We start from the raw sequence: 15609 nt of genomic DNA, 5'->3' as shown, positions 1-15609 counted from the left end.
CTCTGTTCTGTAATGTCTATCGATGGCTTATTGACCGCAGGGCTATCGAAAAGTCATCGTAGGCTGAACTGCAGGCCTGTCGTGCTCGTTTCTGTCGTACCTGCCTGGTTTGCAAATTAATAAATTTTGCTTATCGTGCGGATTTGCAATCACATATGGCAACAAAGTTGCCAGAAACCCAATTAAAAGTGAAACTGATGAAAAAGTGTGTGAAAATAAGGAAGAAAACTTTATGAAATTTTCAGCTGCCAATACGAAGCAAGGCACAAAGAGCAAACAAAAGAAACAATGAGCGAGCGAAACAGCAGGCCCCAGTGTGATAGCTAGTGCAACTCTTCTTTCCAAATAAAACAAAACAAATGAGAAACAAAGGATAGAAACCCCGAAAAACTCCGCACACACACACGCACACCAATACATACAATAGGAAGAAAAGCAGATGATGAAGCAGGCAAAAACTGGCCGATAAACGACAATAAAGTTAATAAAAAATGTACGACTATAAACTCCTATTTTTATAAATCAGATTGAACAAAAACTAACTGTGAACAGAGTGCTTAGTTTGCAGCAATGCATGCGAACTGCAAGTGAAAGGAGAAAATCCGTTGTCATCGGCTAATAAAACTGTTTCTCTGTCTGTGTCTGTGCCTGTGCATGTGTATCTGTGTGTGTGTGCGCGTTTGCAAGTGTGAGTGTGTGGAATTGGGTTTGGGGTTGGTAAATTGTGAAAAGTGTTAAACGCCACAAGGCTTTTCCCCCGCACTCCTCCCGGAGCAAGAATTTTAATTTCAAAAAATGCCCAGCGCCTCGTTCACATCATCGCGCACCTATGTGCGCCGCTCCAGACGAAAAGGAGCCAATCGCATTGCCATGCCAAATCGCCCCACTGGCAATATAATGGATCCCATGCTGCAGCAGTCTGTGCATGCCCAGCAAAACAATGCCGCAACCACAAGCACAGCCTCCGTGGCAGCATCAGCAGCTGGAAGTAGCAATAGCTCCAACAATAGTAACAGTAACAACAATAATGCAGCTCCTGGCAGCGCCAACTCCACGGAGTACTTCGACAGCGGTCAGTCGACGAGTAGTGCCGCTGGGGGCAGCAGCAGCAATGGTACAACCGGACCCTCCTCTGGTCTTAATCAAAACCAGAGCATGAGTAATATCTACAATGCTGTGCAGATTATGGACACCTCCGACGGCAATTCCGCTCTGGCCAGCACCTCGTCGGCCGCCGGTCCAAGCAACAGCAGCAGCAACAGCCTCACCTGCAACTCAAACTTTCCCAGCACATCGGCTGCCAGTCAGAATAGCAGCACCTCCTGCTGCCATCAGTCGCCATATGATCTGCGTCGCAAGATATCCGCTGTGAACAACCACGACCAATGGTGCTCCACAGGCACCAGCGCTGGCCAATCGGTGGCCATAATGGTTGGTCCAGCCAGCAGTTCGCCACCTCTATTAAATCCCAGCACATCACCTGCCAGCAGCTCCTCAGCTTCAAGCTCGTCATCAGCCTCGTCGTCGTCATCGCCATCGGCCATTGTGCAGGCACCATCAACCAGCGCCACCTTTCCCGTAAACAATGCGCCCACAACAGGTGCAACGCTTGCCCAGCCACCGAATGTGCATAGTTCCGTGCCGCAGCAGCAACATTGCGGTGCGCTTCCAGTGGGCGGTGCAGCAGCGGTCATTGAGGAGAATAATTATATGTTGCCGGCACGCAAACGCTCGCGACGCCTCTACACGCAGAGTGGGGAGGCCGACACGGCGGCAATGCCCAGCATGGAAGCGGGCAGTGGCGGTAGTGCGGCGAGCGGAGGTGGACCCACGGCCGCCCAATATCTGCAGTATGAATTGGCAGATGAGGTGCTTCTGGCCATATTCTCTTACCTGCTAGAACAGGATCTGTGCCGACTGGCTCTGGTGTGCAAACGATTCAATACCATTGCCAACGACACGGAATTATGGAAGCGTCTCTATCAGTCTGTCTTTGAGTACGATTTACCTCTGTTTAATCCGGAGCTGTGTAAATTTGTCTTTGAGAAGCCCGAGGAATCTGAATTTGCCAATCCCTGGAAGGAGAGCTTCCGTCAGCTCTATCGTGGCGTTCATGTTCGTCCTGGCCATCAGGACAGACGGCAACCTGGTCGCAGCATTGTCTTCTTTAATACTATACAAGCAGCTCTCGATTATCCTGAGGAGCGTGCCGCTGCAGCCTTTGCCTCGGGCTCCAATGCTGGCGCTGGCGCTGGTAATCTCAATGCTGGTCTCTCAAACACCAGTAGCGCCGGCAGCGGAGGCGCCGCCAGCGTCAATGCCCTGGCCAACATATACGAAGAGAATGTGCCGCCAGCGGAGCATCCAGGTCCACTCATCTTCCTGCATGCCGGCCACTACAAAGGAGAATATCTATTCATTGACTCCGACGTGGCACTCGTAGGGGCGGCGCCCGGCAACGTGGCCGAGTCTGTGGTGCTCGAACGAGAGGCCGGCTCCACTGTGATGTTTGTGGAGGGCGCCAAATACGCCTATGTAGGCTACCTGACGCTCAAATTTTCCCCAGAGGTCACGTCCACGGTGTCGCATCACAAGCACTACTGCCTGGACATCGGTGAGAACTGCTCGCCAACGGTGGACAACTGCATCATACGCTCCACATCTGTGGTCGGTGCCGCTGTCTGCGTTGGTGGCGTCAGTGCCAATCCCGTTATACGCAACTGTGACATCAGCGACTGCGAAAATGTTGGCCTCTATGTAACGGACTATGCCCAGGGGACCTACGAGCACAACGAGATCAGCCGCAATGCCTTGGCCGGCATTTGGGTAAAGAACTTCGCGAGCCCCATAATGCGTGAGAATCACATACATCATGGACGCGATGTGGGGATATTCACCTTTGAAAATGGCATGGTAAGTGCTAAATGATTATAATATTATATATATGAGTTATGCCAACGAAGAGTGCTCAGTCGGGAGTGCCCGACTAGAGGATACCCACAAACAAGTGCCGAGCTGGCATTACAAGCACGAATATTTCTATATTTATCTCTTTGCAAACACACAAATATGTACACACACACGAGCAGACACCCCATTTACTGCGCACTTCCGCCAGTTTTTCAATTTTGGTGGGGGAAATGCTGGGAAGGGGTCTCGAAATGTAAAATATACGTACGAGAACCTGCATACCAAGTTTAGCTATATGTCCCAAAATCTATGTCCAAAAAATGAGCAGAGAATAATGATAAAATCTTCGTATTTCATCTTTCTAACCTCTTACCCATTTTCGATTCAATGTAACAGGCCATTAAGGTACCAGGTAGCAGGGTATTTCAACTCAAGCAAGTCTCAGTCATGGTCATATGACAAGCTTTATATTTTAGTTTACACCTTGCTACCCAATTCTCATCTCAAGCCACAACCTAACTTTAAGCTACACCTGAAAATAGGTTCGGTCATGGTCGTAACTACATTGATTGCTATCATTTCAGGGCTATTTTGAGAAGAACGATATACACAACAATCGCATTGCTGGTTTTGAGGTCAAGGCTGGAGCCAATCCCACGGTGGTCAAATGTGAGATACATCATGGACAGACGGGAGGCATCTATGTGCATGAGAATGGACTGGGACAGTTTATTGAAAATCGAATACACTCGAATAATTTTGCAGGTAAATATTCAATTAATATAAAATATAGCTACTAGCTACTAGTTGAGCTACAGAAACCAAAATGTTTATAAGGAATACATTAAGATACATGGAAATATAACATTAATTTCTGAGTTCTAGACTTAACTTTAATACGACGCTGTAGTTTGGCTATCTAATCAATTATGTTGTATATACAGGCGTGTGGATAACATCGAACAGCAATCCCACCATACGCAAGAACGAAATCTATAATGGCCATCAGGGTGGCGTCTATATCTTTGGCGAGGGTCGCGGACTGATTGAGCACAACAACATCTATGGGAACGCGTTGGCTGGTATTCAGATACGGACGAACAGCGATCCGATTGTGCGGCACAACAAGATTCATCATGGCCAGCATGGCGGCATTTATGTGCACGAGAAGGGTCAGGGTCTGATTGAGGAGAATGAGGTGTACTCCAATACATTGGCTGGCGTGTGGATAACAACGGGCAGCACTCCAGTGCTGCGACGTAATCGCATTCACTCCGGCAAGCAAGTGGGCGTCTATTTCTATGATAATGGGCATGGCAAGCTGGAGGATAACGACATCTTTAACCATCTGTATTCGGGTGTGCAGATACGCACTGGCAGCAATCCGGTGATACGTGGCAACAAGATCTGGGGCGGCCAGAATGGCGGCGTGCTGGTCTACAATGGCGGACTGGGTCTGCTCGAGCAGAATGAGATTTTTGACAATGCCATGGCCGGCGTATGGATAAAAACCGACTCGAATCCCACGCTCAAACGGAACAAGATCTACGATGGACGCGATGGCGGCATATGCATATTCAATGGCGGCAAGGGTATACTCGAAGAGAACGATATATTTCGTAATACGCAGGCGGGCGTCCTGATCTCTACGCAATCGCATCCGATACTGCGACGCAATCGCATCTATGACGGACAAGCGGCTGGCGTAGAGATAACCAACAATGCAACAGCTACGCTAGAGCACAATCAGATATTCAAGAATAAATTCGGTGGCCTGTGCCTGGCCAGCGGTGTGCAGCCAATTACGCGCGGCAATAACATATTCAACAACGAGGATGAGGTGGAGAAGGCCGTATCCAGCGGCCAGTGCCTGTATAAGATAAGCAGCTATACATCCTTTCCCATGCATGACTTTTATCGCTGCCAGACCTGCAATACAACGGATCGGAATGCTATATGCGTGAATTGCATAAAGAACTGTCATGCCGGACATGATGTTGAATTTATACGACACGATCGGTGAGACATTTATTTAATTATATATGTACCATACATCATTTAATTGCCTGTTGTTTATTTGTGTAGTTTCTTTTGTGACTGCGGTGCCGGCACCCTGTCCAATCAGTGTCAGCTGCAGGGCGAGCCCACGCAGGACACGGACACGCTCTATGACTCGGCAGCACCCATGGAATCGCACACACTGATGGTTAACTAGGGCATCAGCAGCAGCAGCAACATCATCATCATCAGCAAGAACACACTAATGGTATTTTATGTTTTCAATTAAGCTTACAAGCTCTCAACTGTTTAGACTTTAAGACGCGCTCGGTAAAGAACAAAAAAAAAAAAAAACAAAAAACAACTCCCATACACGTGTTGCTGTACATATTCACTGAAACACATACACGCTCACTATAATACAATTCATTGTATATAAATAATAATTAATCTGCGTTCAAAATTTAAATCAATGTGCAATTTAGTTTAAACTAATTCAAAATACAATTTATGGAAATGCTTCGCTTCTCCCAATATCCCACACAAACTGTCACAACGAAACAAAATACAATTTCAAAATATTGCATTTCTTTTTGTACGAGAAACGAGATACTTGATTAAACGAAGAGACGAGCATATGATTTACGGCTGATAAACAATGATATAAAAAAAACCCTAAAAAAAAACCCAGTGAAGAAATCGATTTTGTAATGTAGCTAAGTAGAGTTTTTTTTTGGAACTTCCAATTTAAACTAAAAAATAAAGCGAAATGAAATGTATTTTAAGCCGTTGACAAACGACAAAAACAACTACAACAACAATTCGAAAAGCAATTTTAAGTATTAATAACAACTTAGATGAACGAACAGCAGCCGCTTTTTGCTTTAGCAACAAAACTAACAAGCATACAAATATATAGATATATATACACATTTATATAACTAACTATACATAAATACAGTTTACAGAATCAAAAGCGTTTAATAAGCATCAAAAATAATGAGCAATATTTCATGTCTAAATGTCAAATTTATAGCGAAAAGCATAACGAATATATTTGTGTCATTTTAGCCACTTAAGCTTCAACAAAAAAAAAAAAAAAACAGCACTGTTTCGGTTTGCGGCAAGTATTCAGAGTATTCGAATAATGCAAACTCATTATTTTAACTATAAACGTTAATACTAAGTAGCATTATACTATATGGGTAAATATATATATGTATTTATATATATATATATATATACAAATATCGCGTATGTTTTGTAGCAATACAAAGCATTTAGTTTTTTTTTATATTTTATACATATGCGCAGCGTAGATGAGTTTTTTATTGCAAATAATTTGTGCGTTTGAAATTTTTTTCTTATTAAGAACCTAACTAGTTTTGTTTTTTCTATTAATTTTTTTATATATGTTGCCAATATGTTTATTTATGTTACAATTTGCAATTCGCTTGTTTTTACATAACACAAATATGAATTAATGAAGAACAATTTAAATTTAACAAACAAAAAAAAACGAAGAAAAAAAAACAAATCATATACATAAAATACATATATGCTATATATACATACTTTACTTATCTAAATTTAGGCAAAAACAAAAATACACACACACACACACATACAAGCGCAAACACACACACATATTTCAAGTTTATAAGCGTATTAACTAACAAAACATAAAACATAAAATAATAATAGCGTTGTGCATACTACTATACACACACACATGTATTTGTATTTCGATGTAAGCAAAAGCAACGACAATTTTGAATTGTAAAACATGCACACACTCAGACACACACACAACACACATACACACCACACCACACACCTATATTATGTAGAAATGAATTTTAATGTGTTACCTACGCATCGTCGTCGTCATCGTCGTCGTCGTCGTTGTCGTCGCCATTGACTTGGACTCACAGACAACAAACTAATTATACATATACCAGGTATAAGCTAAAATTATATTTGAAATTATTTCACATAAAACAAAACAAAAGAAAAACAAATATCTTTTTAACAAGAGTGCAAACCAGTTTTGAGCCTAACCGGTTCGACAAACCGGAATTTCAATTTGATTTTTATTATGAACCAGTTGCCAAAATGGCATTCATAGCATTTAACCTTGTCGCATTTTATATTGGAAAAATTGTTCTCTTGCATTATTTTCAATTGTAAATTGAAAAAAGGAATTGCATACAAATTATGAAAATCTAAGACAACCTGATGTAGTTACCAGCTATAGAAAGTGAGCCCAAAGGCAGGAAGTTGGTTCGAACTGCGCAAAGAACAGAAAAGAATTTCTTTTGAAAATGCTCTTCACATATCGAACCAAGTTGCCGTATTTGGCCATTTAATTATTCGTCTTTTGATACAGGGAATTTAATTCTGTTTGCTTGCACATAACATGGCCACAATGTCACAATGATTGCCCACCTTGGCATATTGTATAGGCCCCAGGCCGAGCGAGTCCTTAATACTGGGATTCTCATAAAAGGGCAACAGATATTTCACCACATCTGTTTTGCCCAGCTGGCATGCATGATGAAGCGCTGAACGACCGGTGCCGTCGACTACATCTAGATTTGCACCCGCCAAGCGATAGGACTCTAGACGTTCGATTCGGTCATGCTCGGTCAGGGAGCGCAGTTTCTCTGCCAACTCCACTGGCTCTTCCGGCAGCACAGCGCCCTTCTTTAGCAATAGTTGAATAATCTCATGATTATCCGAATCGATGGCTTCGTGCAGTGGCGTCCGATTGAATCGATCGGTCAGGTCCACGGGAGAACCCTCTGCCAGCAGGCACTTGACGCTGTCTTGTTTGCCCAGAAAACAGGCCAGATGCAGTGCAGTGCGTCCCTCGGTATTGGTATCGCTGAGGTTTGCACCGTATTGTCGCAGATTTTTCAACTTAACCACATCGTCATCCCTGACGGCTGCCTCGACAAGCGCCGGAAAGAATATGGAGCACATTTGATGCCGCTCGCTGGACATGGATAAATGCAATGTGCGTGCCACGCCCTCAATGAAATCAATATCGTTTATTTTTGCCGCTTTGTTGGTGGTCATCTCGCCGCGCAAGCTTACCTCCAGCATATTTTTTTTATTGCAAAAGTCCCATTCCCTTTTGCCAAGCACATAGGCTAACTTTGTTAACGCAGCCTCCTGTGTCATATCACAGCCCGAGATCACGCCCGTTTCCATCCAAGTGCCCGCCACGTTAATGGGAGAAACTGAGCCCTTTGGACATTGCGATATATTCACAATCAGGACTCCACGTTTGACGGCCTTGCAAATCTCATCCATGAGTTCGTCATCGTTGCTGGGCAAATTGCCGACCCCAAAGCTCTGTATAACAACGCCCTTCATGGGCTCGCTGAGAAAGGCTCGCACTGCAGCTGCAGTGATGCCTGGATAGATGCGCAGCAAACCCACATTAGGCTCCAGCTCTGTGTGCAGCGAGAAGGTACCCAGATTGCAGGATCTAAATATTTTGCGGCCATTAATGTCGATATTTGCGCCAATTGTTCCGAGAAACGGATGATTGGGCGATTCGAATGCATGAAATGAGTCCGGGTTAACCTTTGTGCTGCGGCAGCCACGCAACACCCGACCACCAAAAACGATCAACACCTCGGGAATGTTATAGTTGCCCGCCAGCATCAACGACCCAATAAAGTTGTCCCGTCCATCTGTTCGCATATCGAAAATGGGTAACTGGGCGCCCGTAACCACAACGGGTTTACCCAAATTCTCCAGCAAAAAAGCCAGCGCAGAGGCCGTATAGGCCATGGTGTCCGTTCCATGCAGTATAACGAAACCATCGTATCGATGGTAGGCGTCCTGCAAATAAAAGTGCGCTTTAGTTAAGCTTTGGGTTGGAGTTGGGCTAATGCGTACGCCCACGTCGTTGGCTATGCGTTGCCAGTCCTTCGCGTTCATGCAGCTAGAGTCCGTTACCGACGTATATTCATCCAAATCATACAGCACACGTAATTCGCCTTCCACTGTTGGCAAAACCAGCCACTGATCTTCATTTTCGCTGGACTGCTTGTAGGTTTTATCGTGGCAGCAGGGATATTCGCGCAGTCGGTTGAATAACTCATTTTTTATGGCCACCAAGGCTAAAAATGTATTTGATTTCTTTTAATTTGCAACAATTATGATTTTGTCACATACCGCCCGCATCATTGCGCATCATGCCAATAGAACCTCCGGTGTAGATGACATGCACACGCGATTCCTTTTTTGAGCTGCACAGACATGTGGCGCTTGCCATCTTTTCCTACTGCCACGGAACTCTACTTGAAAAAGTTATCTAAAAGTTTGTTTGAAAACTTAACGTCACAAATTTTGCTAGGCAACTGACATAGTTTCAAAACAACAAATTTAAGGCTTTCCGTTAGGTGGCACTGCCAGATGCACATAAACAGAAGAGAACTGCCAATGTTGATACTATGACCAACTGTTACTTTACGAAATCCCATATTACATATAATTAGGCATTTGAAAGATATTGGAGCTGTTGCAATATTTGTTTGCATTAAATATTATTATTTTAAATATTCGCTTATACAAAATACAAGTAGTATAGTTTTGATTGCTGTTAATAACAGTTTACATATGTTAATATGAGCAAATTTTCTGTTAAGCCACATTTGCGCCTAGCTGCCGAGCAGACTAAGGTGTGACCGTATTTATAAACATGTTAGATGTGTAAACACACATATGTGTGTGCACACATGTAAACAAATTGGGAAGCGTTGAAAGCGGCAATCGCATGTGCCGGGGCCAAACAAATAATTTAAACGAACAGCGGCATATATTTTGGCATTGATTTACAACTGTGTGAAAGCGTCAGGCGATATTAAAATGAGTTCGCCAGTTGCATGCAGAGAACAGCAAGCGTGTGTATACAAATTGTTAAGATCATTGGGCGCGTTTAGGATCGCTGTCAAACAACAATGGTGACGTCACGTGCTACTTCTTTTTATGAGTAACGCACCTGCACAGACTTGAACCTATGCCATGAGGCCGTAGTTCAGGTCTCCAGGATTCTATTTGGATAACTAAAAGGAAAACATTCGCATAGCATGATTCGAAGTCGACCAACTTGCTGACAATATAATTAAGATATAAAACAACAATTTGCAGCATGTCATTAATTAATTAGAGCAACAACAATGGACTGATGCGAACAGTTGTTGCCGATGTCTGCCAAAAAACAAAACAAAAAGAAAATCAAAAAGAAAAGAACGAAGCATGCAACAGCAACATAAACAGCCCAGTGGCAACAACGGCAACAACAAATTATTTGCTACAATTGAGCAATTTGCTAGCTCTGTGTTACATATAGGCAATATTAAAAATAAAGTACGAGCGCCCAGCGAAAAGGCAAGAGCACATCACCTGGTCGCCCCGCCCAGAGTGCAGCTAATCGACTAGGAATCCCGTTTAGAAGATGAACAAACGCGGCATCATCATTTTGTGCATCATTGCCACGCTGCTGTGCATTGGACTCGGCGCCAACTTCTACTTCATGTACTACCTCAATGCCGAGGAGGGGCAGCTGGCGAGCGTGCGTGCCCTGGAGAACATGATCCGGCACAAGATACGACATCTGAAGCCGGCCTATCTGAATCGCAATCCGCGCTTTTTCATGTTTCGCAACAAACTGCTGAAGAACTATAAACAGGCAGCATACGAGAATGCCAGCGTGCTCTGGGAAATTGCCAATTGGGTGAGTTTGCTATTCATATGCCAATATTTAGAGTTATTCAAGTCTTTTTTAATTGCTTGCAGTGGCCGCACGAGAACGAGATATATCCATTGTATGACTCCTCCATGGGTCAGCTGCTGAAAACGCTGCGGGAGGAGCCCATAACACGAGCCAGCAACCTGGCACGCGGCACACAGCTGAAGCTGCTGTTGCGTCTCAGCCAGCAACAGAAGGTGATCTTCAAGCCACAATGGTATCCGCGCGACATTGTGATCGAGGGAGTGGTTTATAGTGGAAAAGATCGTCATGTGGCAGAAGTGTATGCCTTCTATTTGGGCGCTGTATTGGATCTACGCTGGACGCCCATTGTAGTGGGTCGTGTGGTGAATCTCAAGGATGAGATCTATGCACATGGCGATCAAGAGCTACAGAATACAATTAAAATAGAAGTGGACGATGAGGGCAAGGAGACATATTGTTTGTATGGCAAATGCCACTATTGCAACGAGGAGGAGTCCATCTGTGGCGATGAGCAGCATAACATTGAAGGCGTCATCATTTACATTGTGCCCGGTACGCTGGCCAAACGCCGCTCGCCTTGGCAGCGCACCTACAAGGAGGATAAACGTGCCGTCTGGGAGGATGACATGACCTACTGCAAGTAGGGAGAGACTCATCGAGTTAATATCGATTCTAGTTCAACTTATTTGTAATTTGCAGAGCGCTCAAAAACAAAATGGAAACTATTCGCCTACTGGACCTCATAGATGTGGCCATTTTCGACTATCTCATACAGAATGGGGATCGGCATCATTATGAAACGAGGGAGGAGCGCGTAGTGCTCATCGACAATGGCAAGTCATTCGGTAATCCCCATAAGGATCATCTAGATATTCTGGCACCGCTCTATCAGTGCTGTCTGTAAGTTAGAACTGGGCAATCCTTGAGTTTATTGTCTAATTGGGTATTTGTTATTATTTTTTTAAGCATACGTAAATCCACCTGGGATCGCTTGCAGGTTTTTTCCGGCGGCGTACTAACCGAAATAGTTGATCGCCTATCCAAACAGGATGCTCTCTATCCGCTCATCACAGACAAGCACAAACGTGGCGTTGAACGAAGATTACTTGTTGTATTTGCTGTTGTGGAGTACTGCATGGATAAGGAGGGTGACAAGATGTTTAAAACGCTCTAGTTCTAGTACCAATTAGATAAGGCCTAGGTTGTTATTAGTTTTAGTAAGCAGCTTGCCAAATCAAGTGCCAAAATACGCGCATCAATCATAGATAATGACAGTGAACGATTTCTTAAAATATTTAGAGATTGATTATGTATCGATTACTTCAGACCAATTGAAATAATAGTTTATATGCACAATATTGTTTAATTTCATGTCACACTTCATTGTAACTATTAGTTTTATTTATAGTTAAGATTGTTGCCTAGTATAAACAGAATACAAATTGAAAGAAAAACAAAACTAAATATTCTCTGAGTGTAGTTTCCTTTACTACATATGTCGGTATGATGATCGGTTCGAAATGTTAACATTTCTCTCATTTACTTTTTTCGCTCTTTATTAATTTTGCTGAAAGTAAACAGTTTATTAAACTGTTTATTGTTGCGATTGTTGTGTCGACTCTGCAATAGATCAAACAAAATTAATACAAATTTTTATTTTAGTGTTTACATTAATTTAAAACCTACCTTGCCGCGCATTTGAGATTTGATCTCTGTGCTCTGTGCACGTTTAGCGCCGCCTTGAAATTGTCGAAAGTCCACATTCTTATAGTCAAAGTTTTGTGCCGTTGCAGTATTGGTAGGCAGCTGCACGGGTTTATTGGAGCTCTGTGCCTGCGTGCGTGCTTTGGCCTTAAAGCGCTTATTCTTCTCTTGGCGTTTCTGCTGGCGCCTACTTAGAGCAGGAGTGGGATTTTCCGTAGGACTCTTCTCGATGGGCACTTCGATCACTGCATCATCGTCACTATCCTCTGCGTTTGGGGTTTGGTCAATGGCAGCCATTGGCTCATTCTTAACTTTTGGTTTTGCGCCTGACATAGACGCACTGGGCTTCTCTTCATTTTTATTGCGTTTAGCCAAGCTGGGTTGATCCGCTGTAGGCTGATGTTTACGTTTCAGCTGTTCTTTCAGTGGTAATTTATATACGGGATCCTCATCTACTTTTGTAGTGCTTTCCAACTTTATGTTTACTGGCGCAGGCTCTGCGGGGCACAGGCGCCGTTTGAGCAGCTCATTGTTCTCCTTAGCGGTCTGCTCTATTTTCTGCTGTTGCATGAGCGGCAAAATAGCCATGTAGCGCTTGTAAGGCATACGCATTGTCTGACTCTCCTTGCGAGCGCGCAACAAACGCAACTGATCCTCCTGTGTTGATGCCGTTTGTCTTTTGAACAAGGAGAGAGTCGGCGCAGCCAAGGGCACCGAAGGTGCTTCAAGTCTCGGTTTGCTAGGACGCTGTAATTTGCCCGAACCGTTGAGCCCAAGAAGTGTGGGCAAATCATCGCGTGTCTCCTCCTGATGCGAAAAGTCATGCGGACAGTTCAGTTTGCTGTTGTAATCTTTGTTCGTTATTTGTAAAAGAATGGGTCCAGTGATGTTGTTGGAGGCCTCTAATATGGGCTGCAAATAGACAAACAATGCACAAGGATGAGGTAAAGTGAATGTTAGATTTTCATGGGCATGCAGTGACACCACTTTCGACAGGATTAGGACTGGAGGACTTACTTTAACAAGTGGTTGTTCGCGCGCACGTAGCACGATTTGATGCAGTGTGTGGAGTTGCTGGCGCACCAGTGGCGGAATAGGATTGCAGCAGGCCAATATGCCTTGCATTTCACGGGGCAAACTCTCGGCAATCTGAAGCATCATATGATTGGGCAACACATAGCCATAGCTCTCATCCTCCTGGCGTGCGGTCGCATCGCGCCACACAAAGATGCCGCGGAGTGCAGATAATTGGCGATTGTCAAAGGAGCGCTTCGTCTTACGCACCAAATCCAGATGTGAATCTGGACCAATGTGCGGCTTGGTGTAGCGCTTCTTACAAACTTCCGTGCTCATCTGATAAACCATGCGCAAAGCCTGCGGTCCTTGCTCTGCTTGGAGCAAATCGTTTGTGAGACGCTCGTACACATAGATAAGGTAGTGTGTGTCCTGGCGCGCATAATCAATCAGTTTCTGAGGCAGTGGGCGCATACGCCAGTCTGCCAGCTGCAGGCTTTTATCCACATCAAGATCAAGGTAATGTTTCAGTAAAAATGCCAGCGATAGACGCGCCATATTTAAAGCTTTGGCAGCTCGATGCGTATCAAACATGTTAACAATATACAGGGAGAGATCGCGTTGCAGCCACTCGATATCCAAATCGCCACCGTGCAATATCTTTAAAACTTTGGGATCGGTGAGCACAAGATTTAGGATGTGCATGTCTTCGCGCAACGTCAATGTATCGAATATATAGTCTTTTGTGCGCGTCGACATTTGCACCAGACAAGTGATGCCCATAAATGTACGATACGAGTGATGCTCCACATCGATGGCTATTTGCGGCGCCTGACGCAGTTCTTCTAAAGCCTGCTTCAGTGTTTCTACATTGTCCACTAGCATCAGTTCGGTTTGGGCTGGTGGCGCCGGCAACAGCGGCTTTTGCTTCTGCAGCTGCTCCTTGGGCGGCTCGAACTTCAGCAGCTCAAACTCATACGGATGGAGGAAAGACACTACGTTACCTGCATCATCATATTCTGGCAGTAGTGCCAAAGGCTTCAATGAATTGGGTTTCTCCTTAAGACGAGGCTTAAAAGGGTTTTGTGCGCTATTGTCTACAGGCACTTTAAACTGTATTTGCGGCCGCATAATATTCTGCGCTGTAAACAGACGGGCTGAGACCATGCTGCGAGAGGGTGTGGCCGGAGCTGTGCTGTACCGATTCCAGCTACCAGCACGAGGTGTTTCCTTTGTTATTGTTGATGTTGCGGCTTTCGATGTGGATTGAACATCGACCTGGGTTTCGACCACCATGTGTGGATTGCCGCGTCTTAGGCCGCTTATAATGTCTAGATTTGTGGTGATACGCTCGAATAGAATATCATTACATTCCTGCACCAATTCCAGCTGCTCGTCGCCCTGACACCTATGTGTGTGTGTGTTAAAAATTTGTGAAATTATGTTTGGATATGTCTAAATGAAAATGATGCGCACCGTTTAATATCCCCTGAAATATTCTCCGTCTTTAAAACCTTGCTAATCAGGCCCAGCACTCGCTGCGACTGCTCCTCCAACATGCGTGCATAGCCCGGGTAACTCAGATAAAGCGAACGCGCTGCACCTTGGGGAAACGCATTACAGTTGCGTGTGGCAGCTACAACATTGCGAAAGGCCTCCTGAATGTCAAGATAAAGGGTAGTTATCGTGGTTAATATTTACTGCATACACTTACCGTGGTAAAGCTGATCAAGTCTGTGGGCTCTGAGCTGGTTTGGGCATTAGCATCCACTTCGGGTCCTGTCGACTGCTCTGGCTGAGTCGGATTGTTTCGCTTTGGTGGCTGCGGCATTGTGTGTGTGTGTAATTTTTTGCAGTTATTCTATATTTTTGTTTTGAATGGTCTTGGAATTGCGGACTTCTTTGATGTTGTTCTCTTGTTGGTCCGGTGATTTGTTGGGTACAAAAATGTGCGTTTCTTCTTCTTCCCAAAGAATTGAAAACACCGATAATTTAGGGTTGTCAATACTACTACCAGCGACAAAATTTTAGCAACTCATTGAAATCAAAGACTATTAAAAACGCTCCAATTCGAGCTGGCCATTCAATTTTACAGCGAAAAAAATTATAAAAAATTGAATGAGAGATTGGAATGATTTCGACAACATATTCGACCGCATCATGTTTTTAATCTGTCGACTGACAGACCTGGCTATTGTTATCGTCAGACAATTAAATATCGAAAGTATCGA

General features: G+C 44.2%; 4 protein-coding genes across 4 annotated transcripts; 2 read left to right on the top strand and 2 right to left on the bottom strand.

The window, feature by feature from the left end:
* Positions 1-29: 29 nt before the first annotated feature.
* FBXO11 (F-box protein 11) lies at positions 30-5272 on the top strand. The gene is made up of 4 exons (XM_002053925.4): positions 30-2913; positions 3495-3675; positions 3855-4929; positions 4996-5272. The coding sequence occupies exons 1-4, from the start codon at positions 796-798 to the stop codon at positions 5123-5125; spliced, it is 3504 nt and encodes a 1167-aa protein (XP_002053961.1). The 5' UTR covers positions 30-795; the 3' UTR covers positions 5126-5272.
* Positions 5273-7244: 1972 nt separating this feature from the next.
* On the bottom strand, positions 7245-9288 carry LOC6631219 (L-asparaginase 1). Its single transcript, XM_002053926.4, has 3 exons — positions 9100-9288; positions 8821-9044; positions 7245-8763 (listed from the first exon to the last, which is right to left on the bottom strand). Exons 1-3 carry the CDS (start codon positions 9197-9199, stop codon positions 7303-7305), a joined length of 1785 nt encoding a protein of 594 aa, XP_002053962.1. The 5' UTR covers positions 9200-9288; the 3' UTR covers positions 7245-7302.
* A 367-nt stretch (positions 9289-9655) lies between these two features.
* On the top strand, positions 9656-12124 carry LOC6629529 (glycosaminoglycan xylosylkinase homolog). Its single transcript, XM_002053927.4, has 4 exons — positions 9656-10660; positions 10723-11300; positions 11360-11560; positions 11627-12124. Exons 1-4 carry the CDS (start codon positions 10382-10384, stop codon positions 11832-11834), a joined length of 1266 nt encoding a protein of 421 aa, XP_002053963.1. The 5' UTR covers positions 9656-10381; the 3' UTR covers positions 11835-12124.
* On the bottom strand, positions 12019-15534 carry Rrp6 (exosome component Rrp6). Its single transcript, XM_002053928.4, has 5 exons — positions 15093-15534; positions 14855-15036; positions 13382-14786; positions 12347-13276; positions 12019-12280 (listed from the first exon to the last, which is right to left on the bottom strand). The coding sequence occupies exons 1-5, from the start codon at positions 15207-15209 to the stop codon at positions 12200-12202; spliced, it is 2715 nt and encodes a 904-aa protein (XP_002053964.1). The 5' UTR covers positions 15210-15534; the 3' UTR covers positions 12019-12199.
* Between the last annotated feature and the right edge of the window lie 75 nt (positions 15535-15609).

This window comes from Drosophila virilis, chromosome 2, assembly GCF_030788295.1.
Source record: "Drosophila virilis strain 15010-1051.87 chromosome 2, Dvir_AGI_RSII-ME, whole genome shotgun sequence".
NCBI classification, from domain to species: Eukaryota; Metazoa; Arthropoda; class Insecta; order Diptera; family Drosophilidae; genus Drosophila; species Drosophila virilis.
The sequence above is the reverse complement of the archived record's forward strand: the minus strand, read 5'-3'. Positions and strand labels throughout refer to the sequence as shown.